General features: G+C 54.6%; 1 protein-coding gene across 17 annotated transcripts in view; it reads left to right on the top strand.

The window, feature by feature from the left end:
- Nucleotides 1–17959, top strand: part of PRRC2B (proline rich coiled-coil 2B) — an 85934-nt gene extending 67975 nt beyond the window's left edge. For 9 of the 17 annotated variants that reach the window (XM_081280004.1, XM_081280009.1, XM_081280006.1 and 6 more), the window contains exons 18-32: nucleotides 120–265; nucleotides 739–880; nucleotides 2507–2589; nucleotides 3034–3225; nucleotides 3354–3551; nucleotides 3934–4020; nucleotides 4779–4883; nucleotides 5004–5196; nucleotides 5907–6004; nucleotides 6770–6897; nucleotides 7343–7583; nucleotides 9770–9925; nucleotides 10611–10702; nucleotides 12656–12737; nucleotides 13853–17959. In XM_081280004.1, coding sequence (XP_081136130.1) covers nucleotides 120–265; nucleotides 739–880; nucleotides 2507–2589; nucleotides 3034–3225; nucleotides 3354–3551; nucleotides 3934–4020; nucleotides 4779–4883; nucleotides 5004–5196; nucleotides 5907–6004; nucleotides 6770–6897; nucleotides 7343–7583; nucleotides 9770–9925; nucleotides 10611–10702; nucleotides 12656–12737; nucleotides 13853–13984 — 2075 coding nt within the window. In that variant the 3' untranslated portion in view covers nucleotides 13985–17959. The remainder of the gene's footprint in view (nucleotides 1–119; nucleotides 266–738; nucleotides 881–2506; nucleotides 2590–3033; nucleotides 3226–3353; nucleotides 3552–3933; nucleotides 4021–4778; nucleotides 4884–5003; nucleotides 5197–5906; nucleotides 6005–6769; nucleotides 6898–7342; nucleotides 7584–9769; nucleotides 9926–10610; nucleotides 10703–12655; nucleotides 12738–13852) is intronic. The other 8 variants (XM_081279999.1, XM_081280008.1, XM_081280007.1 and 5 more) reach the window with 3 other exon arrangements.
- Nucleotides 17960–18182: the final 223 nt, after the last annotated feature.

The raw sequence follows: 18182 nt of genomic DNA, 5'->3' as shown, positions 1-18182 counted from the left end.
GGAGCTCCTTGGTAGCGTCCAGCCAGATGCTGCCCAACTTTCTGAGCCAAGCCTGTCCTCAGATATCCGGTACAGTAGAGTTGGGTGATTCATAGAAACCGCAACTTCTCTTGGTTCAGGTGCCATCATTGAAAACTGTGCGTCTGGCCCTGGGGAGGAGAGTGAGGTGGGCTCCATGGTGGGCGAAGGCTTCATTGAAGTGCTGACCAAGAAGCAGCGCCGGCTCCTGGAGGAGGAGAGGAGAAAGAAGGAGCAGGCTGCGCAGGTGAGCAGGCGCAGGCTGGGCGTGGGGCTGGGGAGCCCAGGGAAGAGGGGAGAATTCGCTGCAAGGCTTGCATTGCTCCCAGTGCCTGCCATGCAGCCCGCGGGAGCAAGTGAGGGCCCTCACCATTTCACAGAGGGGAATCTGGGTCACAGAGAGGCTGAATCCTCAAGGCTCAAAGCTTACACGTGGGGTCATACCTATTGGCCGCCAGGACTCCTCCTTCCACAGGGTCCCCGCCTGGGTGGGTGAGAGTCCTCTTCCCTCAAGCCATGAGATCAGGAGCCCTGTGCCACACGGGAGGTTTGCATACCGCCACTCGGCTCCTGGGGGTTTGGCTGACCTGCCAGTGTGCTCAGTGGCCGGCATCTTGAGCAATTTCAGTGGTTTGGTTGGCACTGGGATCCTTTTCCTAGGAGAGCTTGTCATTCTTAGGACCTTCCAGGGTAGACTACATCACTCTCTTTTCCCCTTAGGTGCCTGTGAAAAGTCGAGGCCTTTCCTCTCGTATTCCCCCTCGGTTTGCTAAAAAACAGAACAACTTGTGCCTGGAACAGGGCGATGTGGCCGTGCCTGGCAGCAGCCTGGGCACTGAGATCTGGGAGAGCAGCAGCCAAGGTGAGAGCATGGAGCCTGCCTCTTCCTCCTGTGCCTTGCTTTTGAGCTGTGAGTGTAGGTGGGGCCTCACTCGCGCTGGGCTCTCTCCTGGGCTCCTCTGCTGAGCCAGTGTTGATGGCCAGCCTAGCACTGCTTGCTTCGGCAGCTCCCAGTTGGGCAAAATTTCACTTGCCTGTGTGTGGGGAAGAGCAGAGTGTTCCACATTCCCAGCAGCCCGGAGCAGGACATCCCACCAGCTGGCCCTCAGGAATGTGGGTTGGGCTTCTTCGTCAGGTCTAATCACCCTTCATTCTTCCCTGTGGAGAGGAGTGTGTCCTCCCCAACAGAATGGAAACCCCGAGAGCACCTCCCAGCGCTCTCATGGAAAGGCAGACTTGAGACCACAGAATGTGTTTCCCTAAAAATGTTTGTATTCCAGTAACTTTTTACCTTTTTTTGTGTGTGTGTGTATGGAATTGCACCCAAGGGTGCCATATCACTGAGCTACACTCCCAGCCCTTAATTTTGAGACGGGCTTTTGCTAAGCTGTGATCCTCCTGCCTCAGCCTCACTGGGCACTGACATTGCAGGCATCCAGCTTATTTTTATGCAAAGGTTTGCAGAGAGAGGCAGCTGGACCACAGCCCCCTGACGCACTCAGGATACTAGGTTCTACACTTTGATTCTCTCATTGTCACTACACAATCTGTCCTTAAGTTCCAGGTAAAATCTTGGTGCCAACACATTGAAGGATAACATTAGTTGGTGTTCAGGTCTGATTGAAAGCAAGAACTATCTTTTACTAAGCATTGATAGTGTCAGGTTTAGTACCATGGATGAATGATAGTTATTACCATATCCGTGTAATACCCACTGACCAGATGGCCTGGGCAGCCTTCCCTAGGCAAGAGAGCTGCCGCCTCCCATGAGGTGTCTTCTCCAGAGTTCCATAACATCTCATCAGTTGGTTGGACCAGGGGTCCATGGGCAGCTCAGAGGACCCTGGACCTTAGAATAGATTGTCATGTTCTTGTGTATCAGTGTCTGTGGCACTTGTCAGGTCTGCAGAAGGGCCTGTGAGCCAGTACAATCTGAGTAATATCGGTCCTGACTGTTTAAAGATTTTATAGACACTACCAAATTCAGAAACATGCCAATGTAGAAGTAGTGCTGGAGAATTCAAACAGGTGTGATTTTGAAAAAACAGTCAGTGAAACCCCAAGAAGCACATTTGCTAGCCTCAGACGGTACTGGGAGACTGGCATGCAGCTGCTTCTGTGTGTCAGACCAGGCACTGGGGTGGGGTGGGTCTGTCATACTGGGTGCTGGGGTGTAGGTGGGTGTGTCCAACTGGGCACTGGGGTGGAATGGGTGTCACACTGAGTGCTGGGGTGCCAGTGGGTGTGTCCTACCAGGTGCTGGGGTGGGGTGGATGTGTCACAGTGCTGGGGTACAGGTGGGTGTGTCCTACTAGGCACTATGGTTGGATGGGTGTGACACACTGGTCAGCTGGGGTGGGGTGGGTGCCGAAGGCAGTTCCGGGAACTGGATTTCTGTGAACTCTGATTTCAGAGCCACATACCCATGTCTTCCAGACTGTTTGTCCCTCTCTGATGCCCTGACTTTGTGTCCCCCTCCTTGTGGCAGCCCTCCCTGTGCAGGCCGCAGCCAGTGACTCCTGGAGGAAAGCCGTCTCTGCCTTCAGCAGCACTGAGCCCAGCTCCACCGAGGTGCGTGTGCCCTGTGCCTGACCCGAGCTCTGCCCTGTCCGTGAACTGCGTGGAGTCTCTAGCTTGCTCTTCGGCCTCGGTCTCTGGTCTGTGTGTGGTGCCTGCATGAACAGAGAAGAAGGGGTAACCAGCCCGTGCCCCCGGGTAGGGATCCAGAGCAAGGGCCTCCTGAGCTGGTCTTGGTGGTCGCCAGTCTGAAATGACCTTGGCAGTGTCGCCGAGGACCATGCATCATGTGGTGGTCATGAGCTTGGCAGGGCTGGCGCCTTCATGTGGCTGCATGTGTTTCATGGAGCACTGGAGCAGGTCAGGGCCAAGATCAGGACTGGACTTGAGAGGGCAGGTGGCTGGGGAGGTGTGTCAGTGCCACATGCAAGCTTCCCTTCTGGACACTCGTGTTTTGGAGTTTGGGGACAGATTCTAATCCTTGTGTGCTCTGTACAGCAGGGTTTTAAGAGCAGCCAGGGAGACAGCGGTGTTGACTTGAGTGCAGAGTCTCGGGAGTCGTCTGCCACCTCCTCACAACGCAGCTCCCCGTATGGTACTCTGAAGCCAGAGGACATGAGCGGTCCTGGCCTGGCAGAATCCAAGGCCGACAGCCACAAGGAGCAGGCTCAGAAGCAATCTGAGCAAAAGGTAACCTGGAAGTCCCCTTCATGGTGGCCAGGTCCTGGGTGAAAGGAGCCGTTGTCATGTCTTCCCTGACACCCGGGCACGGGGAAGGTAAAGATTGTATATCTCAGCCTTTCTGCTCTCCCATCAAGGACTCAGAACAAGGCTCAGGACAGAGCAAGGAGCACAGACCAGGACCCATCGGCAATGAACGTTCTCTGAAAAACAGAAAGGGCTCAGAGGGGACTGAGCGGCTGCAAGGGACAGTCGTCCCACCTGTTAATGGGGTAGAGATCCACGTGGACTCCGTGCTGCCTGTGCCACCCATTGAATTTGGAGTCAGTCCAAAAGTGAGACTTGATTTGACTTTTTTTTCTTGGTACTTGGAAAGTGGGGGCTTAGGGCTGTTCCCTAGAAAGCAGGACGATGGAAGCGGAACAGCACTGCACTGGGAAGAATGCTGGTATGGAGTCAAGGAGGAGGCAGGGGCTCTTGACTTGCCACATAGATGGCTTTACTGACACCAACCAGGCCTCCGAGGTCAGCCAGTGGACAGGGAGAGGAGTCAGGGTGGCTCCCTTTCTCCAGTGTGGTCATCTTGTTCTTGTATGGCTCTGGTGAATGCTGCTTAGTGGGTGTTTTGAGTCACCAAAACTGGATTGCATTCATGTGTGCCTCTGGAGTAGGGCAAGCCAGAACGAGTTCAGTAGCCATGTGCCATTTTTTTTCCAGGACTCTGATTTCAGCTTGCCACCTGGTTCTGCCTCTAGTCCTGCAGGGAATGCAGTGGTCAAACTTCAGGATGCCTTGGCTAGCAATGTAAGTCTCTGCTTCTCTTCCAGCCCCAGTGTTGAGCCACTGTGTAGGCCACAGGCACATGATCACTTGGCCTGGAGTCCACTCTCTTTACAGTGCCTCTGTATTGTGGCTTGCCAGTAGGAGCAATGTCATTCCTAAGTTCCAGGTAATCTGGCTTTCTTTAGATCCCATCTTCCTGTGTGCCAGATGTGTCCAAGACTGGTGCAGACCATCTTTTAGTAGCCAGTGGGGGAATGGAGGTAAAGCAGGGGCAGCATCCCCAGGTTTCAAGGGAGATCAGTGCTGCAGAACGTTGGCAGACATGGACCAAAAATGTTCTGTGGTTACATGGGTTTGAACTGCTAAGCTAACCGGAGTTTAATACTTTGAGCTTTCCCAGATTGCTATGATATGGGACACTGTGCTCTACCGGAGGCTTTAGCCTATATTAACAGGGACATGCTTCTCCATTTCCTGAGGGGCTCTGTGACAGGCACAGCCTTTCCCTGTCCTGACTTAGGCATCTCCAGTCCAGGTGGCACGTATACTTGCCTACTGGTAGGCAGTCCATTTTTTCTCTTGCTGGGATACAGCTATCTTATGTCAAGGGCTCCGTGGAACATGGGTGTGGAGGGGACTCTCTACAGATTGTTTTTGAGGAAATGACGTCTCAGGGAGATAGGCCGTGGTCTCGGGCACATGTGGCCAAACCTGAAGACTACTGGCTACCTCGCTTCCTCAGCTCCTTGTTCCATGGTCTCCTTTTTTCCCATCTCCAGGCAGGGTTGACACAGAGCATTCCCATCCTCCGGCGAGATCATCATATCCAGAGGGCCATTGGCCTCTCCCCAATGTCCTTCCCCACTGCTGATCTCACACTGAAGGTAACACCATCCCTGCACTGGGAGGAGGGAGGAGCCCTTGCACCCTGTGGCTTAGATTGCCATTGTCCCCTGCTGTCCCTGGTAGTAATTTGCGCCCCTTCCCTCCCCTTGCTTTCAAAGATGGAGTCTGCACGGAAGGCTTGGGAAAACTCCCCCAGTTTGCCAGAGCAGAGCTCTCCAGGGGGTGCTAGCTCGGGCATCCAGCCTCCGTCCTCGGTGGGCGCCTCCAGCGGGGTCAACTACAGCTCCTTTGGTGGAGTATCCATGCCACCCATGCCTGTGGCCTCTGTAGCCCCTTCTGCTTCGATGCCAGGTATTATGTCCCCTGAGCCAGGCTCAGAAGCCTTCTCCATTCATGATTAAGCAAAGCGCTGGATGAATAGCCCCGAGCACATCCCAGTCCAATGCCTGCTGTGCCACCTCTGCCAGGGAGCAGCAGAGCAGCGCACCTCCCTGGGCCACAGCTTGTCCCTCTGTAGAGTGGGCTGGTGATGACGCTCCAGAGAGTAGCCATGCCCATGAAGCAAGGGCATCTCTGGAAGGTGCTTGGTACCAGCTGAGCCCTCCATCGGTGGTAGCTGTTTTTATCTTTACTATCGCCATCCTTGTCACTGTGTTGTGGCCCCAAGGGAGAACAGTGGGGATTTTGAGGAACCAGCTGCCAATGTCTCAGTGATGTAATTCCAATAGATCCTTCTGACCCTCCACTGTGGACTCGATAGCAGGAGGATGAAGAGGACAGTGACTGAGAGACCAGGGCAGCTGTATTCAACAGCCCTCCCAAGGGTCTGCAGCAGTTGGTGGGTGATGGTTGTAAAAGGTGGGCCACAGCCCACTGCCCTGCTCAGGTCCTGCTGCTGAGCCCCCAGGTGTGTGCTGCAGCACAGAAGGGAGCAGCCTCCACCTGCTCACACCCTCACTCTCAGAGTCTGCTGGGAAGCGGGACATGTGCAGTGTCTCCCTAAAGGACACTCGGCAACGGGAGACTTGATCATTCTCTCCTCCTCTGGATTCTGTTTCCAGGCAACCACCTCCCGCCTCTGTACTTGGACGGTCATGTGTTTGCAAGTCAGCCCCGGCTGGTTCCTCAAACCATACCTCAGCAGCAGAGTTACCAGCAGGTGAGGATGGCAGGACAGGCGGCTGGACAGGGAGGTGCAGTACCAGGACAGCCACTGCTGCATTCACTTCCTTGTTGTCCCGTTTCCTGTGTCCCCTGTGTGATGCCTAGCACCTGGCACATCATGACACCTAGAGAATTTGTTGGATGAGGAGGACCAAGTAAATGCTCCAGCCTTGCTTGACGTTCCTTCCCGCAGTCCTCCTCCCTTAGTCCTAGCTGGGAATTAGCTAAGGGCAGAACCTAGGTCCCCAGCCATGGAGATATTGGAGGAGGTAGTTTTGGAACAGGCAGATATTTGGTTTTGTGCAGGATTGATATATTTTCTGTGCTGTAAAGGGAGTGATTTTGGAGTCTCCCTCTGAAAGCTGGTGCTGGGCCTTCAGATAGCCCCAGCCCATGTGGCTAGTCTTCAACTCTTCCTTGAAACGTATGCCTAGTTCTCTAGTGAAGTGTGGGTTGGTCTTTCCATAACTGGATCACACTGCATGTGTCCTTCTCTCGCCTGGCCTTGTTTCTGCAGCTGTCCTCCATGAGTACACATAGCTAGGGTTTGTTTCTGTTGCTGTTACAAACTGCCAGTGCAGAGGTAGACCGTGGCTTGCCTTCACTACCAGGTTTTTGCTTTTGGTTTTTCCCTAGGAGCAGGGGAGGCAGGCAGGGTGTTTAGGGCAGGTGCATTTAGGGCAGGGTGGAGGGGCCAGGGTGTGAGCAGGGGTGCCACTTTGGAGGGCATTGGTGGTTACTACCTGGCTCCTGTTCACAGGCTGCCGCTGCCCAGCAAATCCCCATCTCTCTGCACACGTCTCTGCAGGCTCAGGCTCAGCTTGGACTGCGGGGCGGGCTTCCCGTCTCCCAGTCTCAGGAGATCTTCAGTTCTTTGCAGCCCTTCAGGTAAGCTCACATGTAGACTACTCCTAGCCTGGGCTTCAGACTGTCCCATTCCTTTGCTCTGTGACTATAGGTGTCCTCTGCTTTGGGCTTGGGAGGCAGAGGGGATGCTCTTGGTCCCTTTGCAGGCCAGCACTGTGCTCTAGGGGGCTGTGGGCCTCGTGTTCCCTTTCCTTCTCATCCTGCCTCCTGCTTCCTCACTAAGCCTGTTACCTTGTGTTTTGGGTGTTATTAGGTGTTTCTGGCCTGGAACAGCCTTGACGTGTCTGTGTAACCCAGTAATGCTCACAGTGGCCCTTAGACCATTAGCATCAGGCCCACCTGGACCTGAATTGCTGGAGGAGTAGGATCTGTGCTTCAGTGGGTGCTGGGGATGCTGGGGCTTGCCTACGTTGGTGACCCCCTGGTGTGTTCATCCACTGATCCTGGCATCTTCTGGCTTTTGCAGGTCTCAGGTGTACATGCACCCCAGCCTGTCACCACCCAGCACCATGATCCTCTCTGGGGGCACGGCCTTGAAGGCTCCATACTCAGCATTCCCAGGCATGCAGCCTTTAGAGATGGTGAAGCCCCAGTCCGGCTCACCCTACCAGCCCCTGAATGGAAACCAGGCCCTGGTCTACGAGGGCCAGCTCGGCCAGGCTGCTGGACTGGGTGCCTCCCAGATGTTGGATTCCCAGTTGCCACAGGTCAGTTCACTCGCTCCCTGGCATCTTCTGGCTTTTGCACACTTTCCCAGGCACTAGGTCTCCTTCTTTTACGACATTCCCCTACCTTCCTAACTGCCTCCGTGTGTGCTGACTTGTGACAGTCCTCAGCGGCTAGAACGTGGCCTCTTCTGAGCGGTCCCATTGCCATTTTATTCTGAGACCCAGCTATCCTGAGAGCACTGCTTCCTCTCCCCATCCCCGTGCTCTGACGTGGAAATCGGGAAGCAGCCTCTTTGCCCCTACCTGCTCCTTGAAGCCCCACCCTAGAATGTGCCCTGCTCAGCCTCCACGCGCAAGCTTCCCATTACCAAATCCCATACGAGAGTGGAGGTCTTCTCCCCGGACCTCTGGGCAGTGCCCGGCACCTGGGAGGGCCTCTCCCTTCCTGTGGCCCTGGCTTTGCAGTCTGTCCTGTCCACTGCGGCATCTGTTTGTCCATACTCGCATCCAGACTTGGGCATTACCGTAGCTGTGTATCTTCCCTGACCTCAAGTGCAAGGCTCCCGAGCAGCTGTCACCGCTGACCTTTCTGCCTCTGCCCCTCCAGTGATCCAGCTGCAAGTCCTTCACCTCCCTCCCTCCTCTTCACTTCCTCCCCCCTGGCAGGCCCTCGGAGCTGCTTGGCACTCTGCACTCGAGCTGTCTCCTGGGGGCCACCACGCTGCTAGCAGCCATTTCAGATTCACTATTTTTTCCTTGTTGCTTCCTACCCACTGTGGCCTTGCTTTCTGTGTCACCAAGGAAACAGGACAGTGACAGCCCATGGCCACATCTCCCTGCCTATATGCCACTGGAACGTGAGAGAGGCCTCACTCTCCCACTCATGGCCACTCTTACAAGTCCCCTGCACCTTGTGCATTCTGGAGCTCTATCACTGAGTTCCATCCCCAGTCCCTGGTCATCCCATCACGGCATTTTACCCAGTGGTCACACTGTCCCTCAAATCACATTCTGCAGTCAGGCCTCAGGGTGCCTGGTGTTCCTTCTGCCTCCTCAAACCCTTTCTTGCCTCTCCTTTGCTCACACCACCCAAGTCTGTAACACTGGGCATGCCCATGGGCCCTGTCTCTGGGCCACTTTCTGGTCCCATGGCTCTGAGTCCATGTGCTGGTCACTTTATCATTCATTTCTTTGCCCCAGAGTCACCCACAGACTGGAATTTCATATGCAGTGCCTGGCCGGCACCTCTGCTTTCATGTCTCTGCCATGTCCCACTTACCATGGCCAGACAGGAACTTCCTCCCTGTCCTGCTGGTGGTCCACTTTCCACCATACTTGTTCCTGCCACCCCTGCTGACCCCTTGATCCAGCAGGTCCTGATGGCTCTGTCTTTAGGAAGAATTCAGTTTCCACCCGTTCATTAACCCCGACCCCATACTCCGTAGGCTCTGAGGGAGCTCTTCTTGCACTGCCAGCTTCTGCCCTCTAGGCCTTCTGGCCAGGTGTTCATGCAGCAGCAGGACAGTTCTTCAAGTACACAGTCAGATCGCACGACACCAAGGCAGTGTCCTGAAGCTGTCCAATTGTCCTCACCTGCTGTGCTCCAAGCAGGAGCTTGGCGCTCAAGGCTGTGGCGCCACAAGCCTCAGTGATGTAATTCCAATAGATCCTTCTGACCCTCCACTGTGGACTCAACAGCAGGGAGATGAAGAGAACAGTGACTGAGAGGCAAAATGTGGGCCACCCCGTCCTCCTGCCCTGGGAGTTTCCAGACCACCCCTCTAGGTCTTGCTTTCTACCAGCATCAATGCTGTAGACAAGGTGCCACACAGAGAAAGCTTCACTTGCTGGGCAGCCCTCACCTCCGGGGCATGCTTGGCCTTGCTCCCTAAGCAACCTTCCCGATGTCCCCACTCATCTTCTTCCCACCCCTCTCTGGAACATGTGCACACACACAGCTGGTACATGCACATAGGTCCTGCTGCCTCTGCTGTGTGCTCAGCCGCTGGCAGCCATGTCCAATGTACCTCTACACTGCCCTGTCCTGCCCCTGCCATGTTTGAGGGTGCCCTGTGGCTCCCCCACACCTTATATTGAGTGAGGACTGAAGGTACGCATAGCCCTTTGCTCAGGAACAGAGGAGACACACAAGCATCATTGATAAGCACAGTCTGCACACGTGCTTACCCCATGTCTGTTCCTTTTTGTGACCTGTTGCCCAACAGCTGACCATGCCACTGCCTCGGTATGGCTCCGGGCAGCAACCACTGATCCTGCCACAGTCCATCCAGCTGCCACCAGGGCAGAGCCTCTCTGTCGGGGCCCCCCGAAGGATTCCTCCACCTGGGTCCCAGCCACCAGTCTTGAACACCAGCAGAGAGGTAAAGGTGTACTTCCTCCACCTGTGATCCTGGGGAAAGGGATTTGGTTAGCCCTTCCCAGTTAGCTGAGGACCACTGGGGTGGGAAGTGCTAGAGGATTGGGGTGCAGACTCTGGGTCTCTGGGTCTCCCTAGACAAGTTTTCCTGTGCCATGAAGTGTTTGAATTCTAAACATCAGGAACTCCTTCGTTTATGTGTAAGCCACTAATAAAAATAAGCTTGGCATGTTTGAGACTGGCAAGACAGGAAAGAACATTCACGCGACCAATGAATGCCCCAGTTGAATGCCTGAGGACCCTCCGGTGGAGCCACAGCAGATACAAGAACTAGAGATTCTGACTGAGTGTGTCCAGGGTCAAGGGTTAGGAGTCTCTGTTCCTCACTGCCTGTCCTGCTCTGGCTCTGCTGGGATGATACCTGAGTGATGCTCCTGGTATGGATGGCTGGTCTCCTCAGGTTGTGCACAAGTAGCTCTCCTGACCCTCTTTTGAAAGATGTTGAAATGTCCCTCCCCCTGAGAAGAAACCCTCTTTGGGCCTGGATTAGAATGGAGGGGCTGCAGATTCCCTACAGGGCACTGCTGGAAATCTCATGACCCTCGCTAGCTCCGCCCAGGGGGTTCACCAAGGGCCAGGCTGTCTCTGTGGTCATCAAATGACAGCTTGTTGCTTCTTGGCCTCTCTAGTCCTCTCAGATGGAGCTGAAAGGCTTCCACTTTGCCGACAGTAAACAGAATGTTCCCACAGGAGGCTCCGTATCGTCACCACAGACCTACAGGTAAAGACATGCCCTGGGGGCTGGGGACTGAGTAGCCTAGGATGCTGTAGACGTGACCCAGTGGCTCTGAAGAGGCTGTGAGCCCAGGGAGAGCAGTGCAAGAGCACTGAGGCCTGGTCCTCCAAGTCCCCAGGACGTACTTGTTAACCATGGGGAATGGGGAGACTGCATTTTAGTCATCAGAATGAGGATCTGGACTGGGTGTTTTCTGGAAGGCTAGGAAAGGAACAGCCCTTCCCAGGGCCTCTCCCAACTGCATTCTCCCTCTTCCCCTGCCACAAGACACTTGATTGTGGGGTCGCACGGCCCTCCCCTGTAGTCTACAAACTGGTGCCTGCTTTTCGCCTCCTCGGCATCTGTCTCTGCCTCCATTGATTGTCCCAGTCCCCTCAATTTGGAGGCTGCTCTGTTGGATCATGGCCAAGCACCTCTCGCCCATGTGGGGTTGGGAAGGCAGCTCTGGCCTTGGGCCACACAGACATGTATGGCCAACTCTTGTTCCATGAGGGGTTTCCTGGAGCTCCCTTGTATTCGCAGAGTGGGACAGACACACATGACCTGCAGCATTCTGCTCTAGCACCCCGAGGTCACCCCACCAACATGTGCTCTGTGGGGCGGGTCCCACGGCTTGGACCTTCTCTTGTGATCATTCTGCCCGGTGCTCCGGTGTGTCAGGCTGGGCTTCCTCCATCTCATCGTTCCACACTTCCAACCTCATTTCCAAAGAGATTTCATGAATTTTTTCCTCACTCATCTTCGTTTCTGTTCCTCCCGCTGTCTTGGCTTCGTGTTTGTGTCGGTATGTCTTGTTTTCCTACCATCACCTGTCACGTAGGCCAACACAGAACAGAAACATGACCTGGAGGGGAGGAAGGAAGCCTCAAGTGGGCACACAGGCTGTAGGCCCCTCACTGCCACATGCCTGCAAGCAGCATCTGGCTGCAGAGCAGTCCCCAAGGAGCACAGAGCAGGGCAGAAGCTGGAGTGACAGGCAACCTGTGCACACGGTTGTTGGAAGGGCAGCATCTTGCGTGGGAGGGTTGGTTCAGTGGGTGCTCTGTGTCCACAGACAGGGCAGTGGTTGGAGTACTTTTAAGTAATCTACAGGTGACAAAGTATACAGGAGGGACCTGGGGTGTGGCTCACTGTATAATGCCCTGGGTTCAGTCACCAGCACCAAAAATAGTCTGTGGGCAGATGTGCATGTGTTACATGTATGCACACTGCTGCATGTGAGGAACTTGTCCATCTGCAATTTTGGTATTTGCAGGGGTCACTGAGGGTCGGGGAGTTATTATAATTTTATAGAGCCATGCTCCCCAAAGTCTTCTGGAAATGGCACTGCTGAGACATGCCCTTCAGAAGAGGGACTGTGGTCAGACACCTGGCTGTCTGGACCAGAGGTGGAGTCCAGGGCACAGAGCCTCAGCAGCCCCACCTCATCCTGTTGACCTGTGCTGTGCACCTGTTAAGCCCTTTGACCACAGAACCTCATTAACATCCCTGGCACTGGTGGTCAGTGGAACACTGTACATTACTGTGCCTCTCATCCCCAACAAAATGAGGACTAGAAAAAACTCAGCACAATTCTGGTTGGATTAGGTTTATAGACCTTTTTTTTTTTTGTCTGGGACACTGCATCATGTTGGCCCAGACCCTCCAAACTCTACAAGATGGTCAGTGTCCATCTGTCTGTAGCATCAGCTTGGGCCCCACCTCTCCTCTCCTGGGTACATCTCCTGAAGTGCCAGGGTGGACGGTGACAACCACCCCTCCCCCTTTCTGCATTCTTGGCTGTCTCCAGTCTGGTTTCCATCTGAGAGGGCTCCAGCTGCCCGAGTGCGTGCTCTGGCCAGAGGGCCCTTCCTTGCTCGTTCCTCTCCCTGGGCTAGGCTTGGACTCATTTCTGTGGTGACACGTGTGTATTCTCACCCCTGCCTTTGGTTTTTTCAGGCCTAGCTCTGCTAGCCCCAGTGGGAAGCCCTCTGGATCAGCAGTTAACATGGGCTCTGTGCAGGGACACTACGTTCAACAGGTAGAAGATGGCTTTCCAGACCCTGCAGCTGGACACTTAGGCCTGCCTCCCAGCGCCGGAGGAGAGGGGACTGTTCAACCCATGAGTGCTCCTTTTATGAGGAGAATGTGCCCTCACGGTTAGAGCTGGGCAGCCTAGCTGGCGAAGGCATTTCTCCTTCTGAGGGCATCTGGATCCTTCCTTTCCTGCAGAGAGGGGAGGATTCCTGGTTCCTCAGAGGAGGGGACACCTGATGGTGGACTGCCCTAGCACTCTGGGCTGTGACGGCGCTGGGGAGAGCCGGCCAGGTCTGCGGATTAGCGCTAGAAGCCGGGTGTGCGCATGCTAGCTTTAGCAGTGGTGTCTCGCTGGTCTTGCTGGGTGGGCTCGCAGACAGGTCACACTCTGTTCTAATGAGGCTCTCTCAGCGTCTTCCTACAGGCCCTCTTCTTTCCCTCCTCTGAAGTGTCGCGGGCTCCAGAGCTCGGGACCTCGGTCCTGGGTTTTAGTAAGTCAGCATCTCTGGCTGGTGGGAGTCGGAGGACAAGGCTGTCATTTTCCACCTCCTTCAGGCTCCCCTGGGGGTCACTGCTGGAATCCTGTGGAACGAGCTCTAAAGCCTTCTCCCAGAGTTCAGACCACTGGGTGGTTGCTGCGGGACACCCTCTGCTGTGCACAGCTGCAGACTAGTGGAGCCTGAATGGGAATCTCAGGGTCCAGCTGAGTCCCGGGGGAAGGTCTGACTGAATCACAAAGATCTGGAGAACAAAGTCCCCCGAGGAGTGCTGGGGGCCCCAAGGCCTGTGGGGCATGGGGTGCACTATTTGGAAAGGTTTTGTCGGTCAGACTTGGACCAGAATGCGCCACCCTGAGATGTACCCTCACCAAGTTCTTTGTGGAGGACCCTGTGTCTTCTGCCTCTCCCAGTCTCTGCGCTCAGTGCCCATGGGGTGGGAGGAAGGCAGTCACGTGCTGGGATCCGTCCTAGGAGAGTGACTTCTAAGTCTGGCCCTTCAGCAAGGGATGGACAACTTGGGGGGCTTTTCTTTGTGTCTCAAGAGCAAGAATAGAGGGAGCTGTCTAGTAGGTGCTTCTGCAATGTGGTCACTTTCTTTTTCACATTCATGTGTCCAAAGGCAAAACGAGTGGATGAGAAGCCCAGCCTGGGAGCCGTGAAGCTGCAGGAGGCCCCCTCAGCTGCCCCCCAAATGAAGAGAACCGGAGCAATCAAGCCTCGGGCAGTCAAAGTGGAGGAGAGTAAAGCCTGAAGGTGCCTGGCCACAGCCTCGCCTCACCCTGACGGGGACAGTGCCACCACCCAGCCTGGGCCACCACTACTCGGAACCTCACCGGACCCACCGTCCGAGCACCTGGCCCAGACTGAGAGCTCTGCTCCTGCCCACTCCTCCCACTCCTCCCACTCCTGGAAGCTCATGCAGCCAGCTCGCACCGTGGACGCGTGGCGCCGACCTGCTTGCTTTGACATAAAAGAGCAATGGCTCCCTCCCTTCTGCCCCTCCTCCCCACGTGACTGTGGAGTGAGTCACCTCTGTGCAGTGCAGACCCGCCGGTGCAGTCCCCAGGCAGTGGCTGGCGGCTGGGTCTTTCTAGCCAGAGGCTTTTTGTTTTAAAAAGCAGCTAAGGTTTTTACAAAGGGGAAAGGAAAACAAAACGCCAGCTATGTCTGTATAGCTGAACTTTTATACAGTCCTCACTGTCCTCTCTGCCCCTCTGCTGTCCCCAGTGGTCTCCTCTTACCTCTGTCCTGTTTGATGCGTCGCTGCGATACCTTAAGAGATGCCTCTTAAGAATGTGCCCCATGGTCAGCCTTCGGGGTCACTGAGGTGCCATCGTTGGGTGCTCCACTGCCAGCTCCCGCTTTGGCGGTGAGGTGAGTGGGGCAGCAGGTCGGTCAGCATCTCCACTGGGCCCAGCCCCAGGCCGGGAGTCGATGACATTCTAGCTTAAGAATTAATTACATGGCATTTCTGTCTTGGGCTCTTATGAAGCCAGTGGACACAATGACTGTTGGGCACCAGAGGTGAACCTTGGTCATCAATGTCGTTGTCCAGATTGGCTGGGATGGCGTGAGCCGATGCTCCGTGGGTCCTGTCTGTGCTGTGCTTCCCAGGCCCCATACCCCCTCGGGCTCTGCTTCCACTCACCATCCTGTCCCCCGCCTTCTACAACCTGTCACTTCCCTTTCTCCTTTTGCAGAGCCTGCTGCGCTCTCTGGATCCCAGTCCCTCCACCCACATACAGCGCACACAGCTCGTCATTAAAGCCACAGGCACATAATACAGCTGTCCCTTGGGGTCTGCAAAGGCATGTTTCCTAGATGAGGCTATAAGGATTTTTCCTCGCCCTGTGCTTCAGTCGAGCAGCAGATCCTTGTTAGCATGCAGGAGCCCGAGCTAAGCAGCAGGTGTCAGCGTCACTCATCCTACAGCCTGCCAGCCAGGCAGGGTCAAGGTGAAGGTGGGCTATGGGGCTGGCCATGGTTCTGAAGCAGCCAGGGCAGCCTACCCAAAAGGACAGCATCTTCTGTCTGGAGAGCTGCCCCTCACCAAAGATGTGGGCCCCTGCATGCTGGGCTTCCTGCTTTCCAATCAGCCCAGACTCCATCATTCCCAGGAAGGTAAAGGGGGTAATTTCAGTTTCTCAAATGCTATGCAGGGTCCCTAACCAGTCATCCACCTGCAGGAGCCACTGCCTGTCCCAGAGTGTGCCACATAGGAAGGGCTGCCATGTGCCTGTGCAGCTGGCCCTTGGTGTCCCTGTGGGTGACAGCTGCGGGAGCTGGAGGTACTGCGCTATCTCCAGCAGAGCCTGGCCCCTGCTGTTGCAGTTGGGTTCAGCCTTCCCCTGCCAGCAGCGCTCACTGCACATCATCCCTGGTGGCATCTGGGGAAGAGCAGTCACTGCTCCACCTCAAGCCCTTGGCACCTCCCCTCCTTGCATCCATCCCCAGACCTTACTGGCTGGGCTTGTCTTCATCTTTACTCTTCTGTCCCTTCTCTAACGGCTGCCTGCCTGGAGTCTGCAGCCCTGGCCTGCCCTGTCCTTCATCTGCTCCCAACCCCCCACGTCTCTGGTCACTGTTCCTGTGATGAGTCTTCTACCCCTGCCCACTGCCTCCACTGCCAAGCCGCCCCTTGATGAGTCTGGGCCAGCCAGAGCACACGCAACCACCTCTGCCTGTCCACCTTACAAATGCCAGACCCACTCACCTAATGCCAATGTGCATTATGTGTCAAAAGGAACAAAAAAAATTTCTCATTTCAAAATTCAACAGAACAGTTGTGGATGCTGTTAAAAATGCAAGATGTCCCTTCAGGTGAACCTGCCACAGAATGACAGTACTTCCTGTTTGAGGAAAAGTAGGTCACCCATTCTCAACCTTCTCTCACCCTGTCTCCCTCCTTCCCTGCCTCCCACCCCAAATAAAGATAAGAGACACTAGAATTTATTTATATGTATTGATGTTGTAGGTCTAGGTGAAAAGAAGTAAAATGTTCCACTGCTCTATTTATATATAATGTCTGAATTATTCTGTGCAGGAAAGGCCAGGAAATTGCATGTGAAGTTTGGTGCGTTTGCCACCTCTGTGACCTCAGCTGTGGGCTCTTCCCCCAAGTGCAGATCTTCAATTTGACTCCGGCAGAGGGCAGGCCTCGGCCTCCCGACCTCCCAGCCCCTCTGTGTTCTGATTAAACGCAGTTTTTAGTGCAGCTTTTTAAGGTGCAATATCTTTCTTCCTTTCACATGGTTTTAGGGCCAATCTCAAGGTAATAGGACTTGGCGTCTTATTTTGGTTTCAAACCCCCATTCTCAGATCACAGATACATACAGAAGTTTCTGCCAGGGCGTCCTGGCCTTCAGTGGGAACAGGAGAAGGCCAGCACTCCTTTGCTACTGTTGAAGTGGCCAAGGGGCAGTGTAAGATCCTCTCACCGGTCAACTCCTGATGCTGGCAGTTTTGGCCAGACCATTGATGGTACAGCCTGTCGCTTGACCTCCAGGGACTTTGTAGTGTTGGTCCTCTGCTGACCACTCTGTGAAGTGAAATTCAAGGGTAGGGTGTCTGAAATGCAGTGTCCACCCACTGAGGGCTGGTTTCTTAACTGTTAGCTTCCCGTACATCGTTCACATTGAGTTCACAGAACACTCTGGCTCTAGTTTTCTTAAGGGAGAATAAAGGAAGACTTTATTACACATTCAGAAAAGGTTGAGTCCAGAGCTCTGGTCATTCCAGCTGCTTCTAAGTGATATCAGGGTGACATGTTAAATACTGACGTTCCCTCCTGTCTTCTGGATCTGCCTCCCACAGTCAGGGAGGAAGTCTGACACACTCAGCGACCAGGAGGCAGGCATCTGCTCCGGTGCAGTGTCAGCAGCTCTGACAAAGGCCCTTCCCCAAGGACCGCTGGGCCTCCCTCTGCCAAGTGGCTGCCTTTGCCTCATATCTTTTTTGTCCCTTCTCACTTCTTGCAGGGCAAACCTGGGTTACAGGGTCTGTTGGAAACGACCTTGCTGTGTTCTGTGATGAATGGGAAATGCAGACTTCCAAAAAAAACCCCAGCCCTCTGAATGTGAGCCCGGACCTGAATGAGAAGGCCATCTGGGCAGGAGTGGCTGGGTGTTGGAGACAGACGCTGTTACACAGCCATGCTCCTCACCCAGCCACCGGCACAGCTGGCTAGTGACATAGGGCATGAGACCTGCCTTTCACCCTTTCTCCGCCCCTTTGGTAGCCTCCAAGATGGCAGCAGCATTCTTAGGACCCCGTGTAAAAGCTCTGTGCAGGCGGCCTTCTTCCACTGTTTAAAGGGGATCCTATACTTTGGACCTCATGCCTTGGGTAGTAAAAAGGATCTGGGGGTTTGCTGCTTTGCTTTTGAGAGGATTATGTTTTGGTTTTGTTTCCTTTTGCTTTATTTTGGCCTTCCTCTTGTCTTTTCGTGTAGACCAGATATTTGAAAGGGCAGACGATGGCTCACGGGTCTGTGCAGCTTGTTTATACGTGATGTGGGGAAACCGTTACTCGGATGGGAAATGGCATCGTGGACTCAGCCGGCCGTGCTGGACGCTCACCCTCCCTCCCCTCCAGTTCAGTACCTGTTGTTTCTCCTTTCAAATATGTGATTGTACTAGCTCTTTCCATATGAAAGAACTCTCCTTATTTAAATAAAAAAAGGAAAAAAAATAAAGCTGGACATGCTTTCTCAGGTTGTGTGTCCCTTGTTTTTCACTCTGACTGGAGGCCTCTGCAGATGGAAGCTGCTTGTTTTACAGCTCACCCCGACACCAGGAGCGCTGAAATGCCTGAGCACCGCCAGCAGAGAGGACCAGAACAGCATGCTGCCCCGGGCAGCACCTGGCCGTCCCCATCACTTCCCAGGAGGGCACCCCCCTGTGCACACCTCCTCTGCCAGCCTCCCCCAACTGATGAGGGGCAAGCATGTG

Source organism: Spermophilus citellus (assembly GCF_964194105.1).
Source record: "Spermophilus citellus genome assembly, chromosome: 2".
Lineage (NCBI taxonomy): Eukaryota > Metazoa > Chordata > Mammalia > Rodentia > Sciuridae > Spermophilus > Spermophilus citellus.
This window is presented reverse-complemented; position numbering and strand designations above follow the sequence as displayed.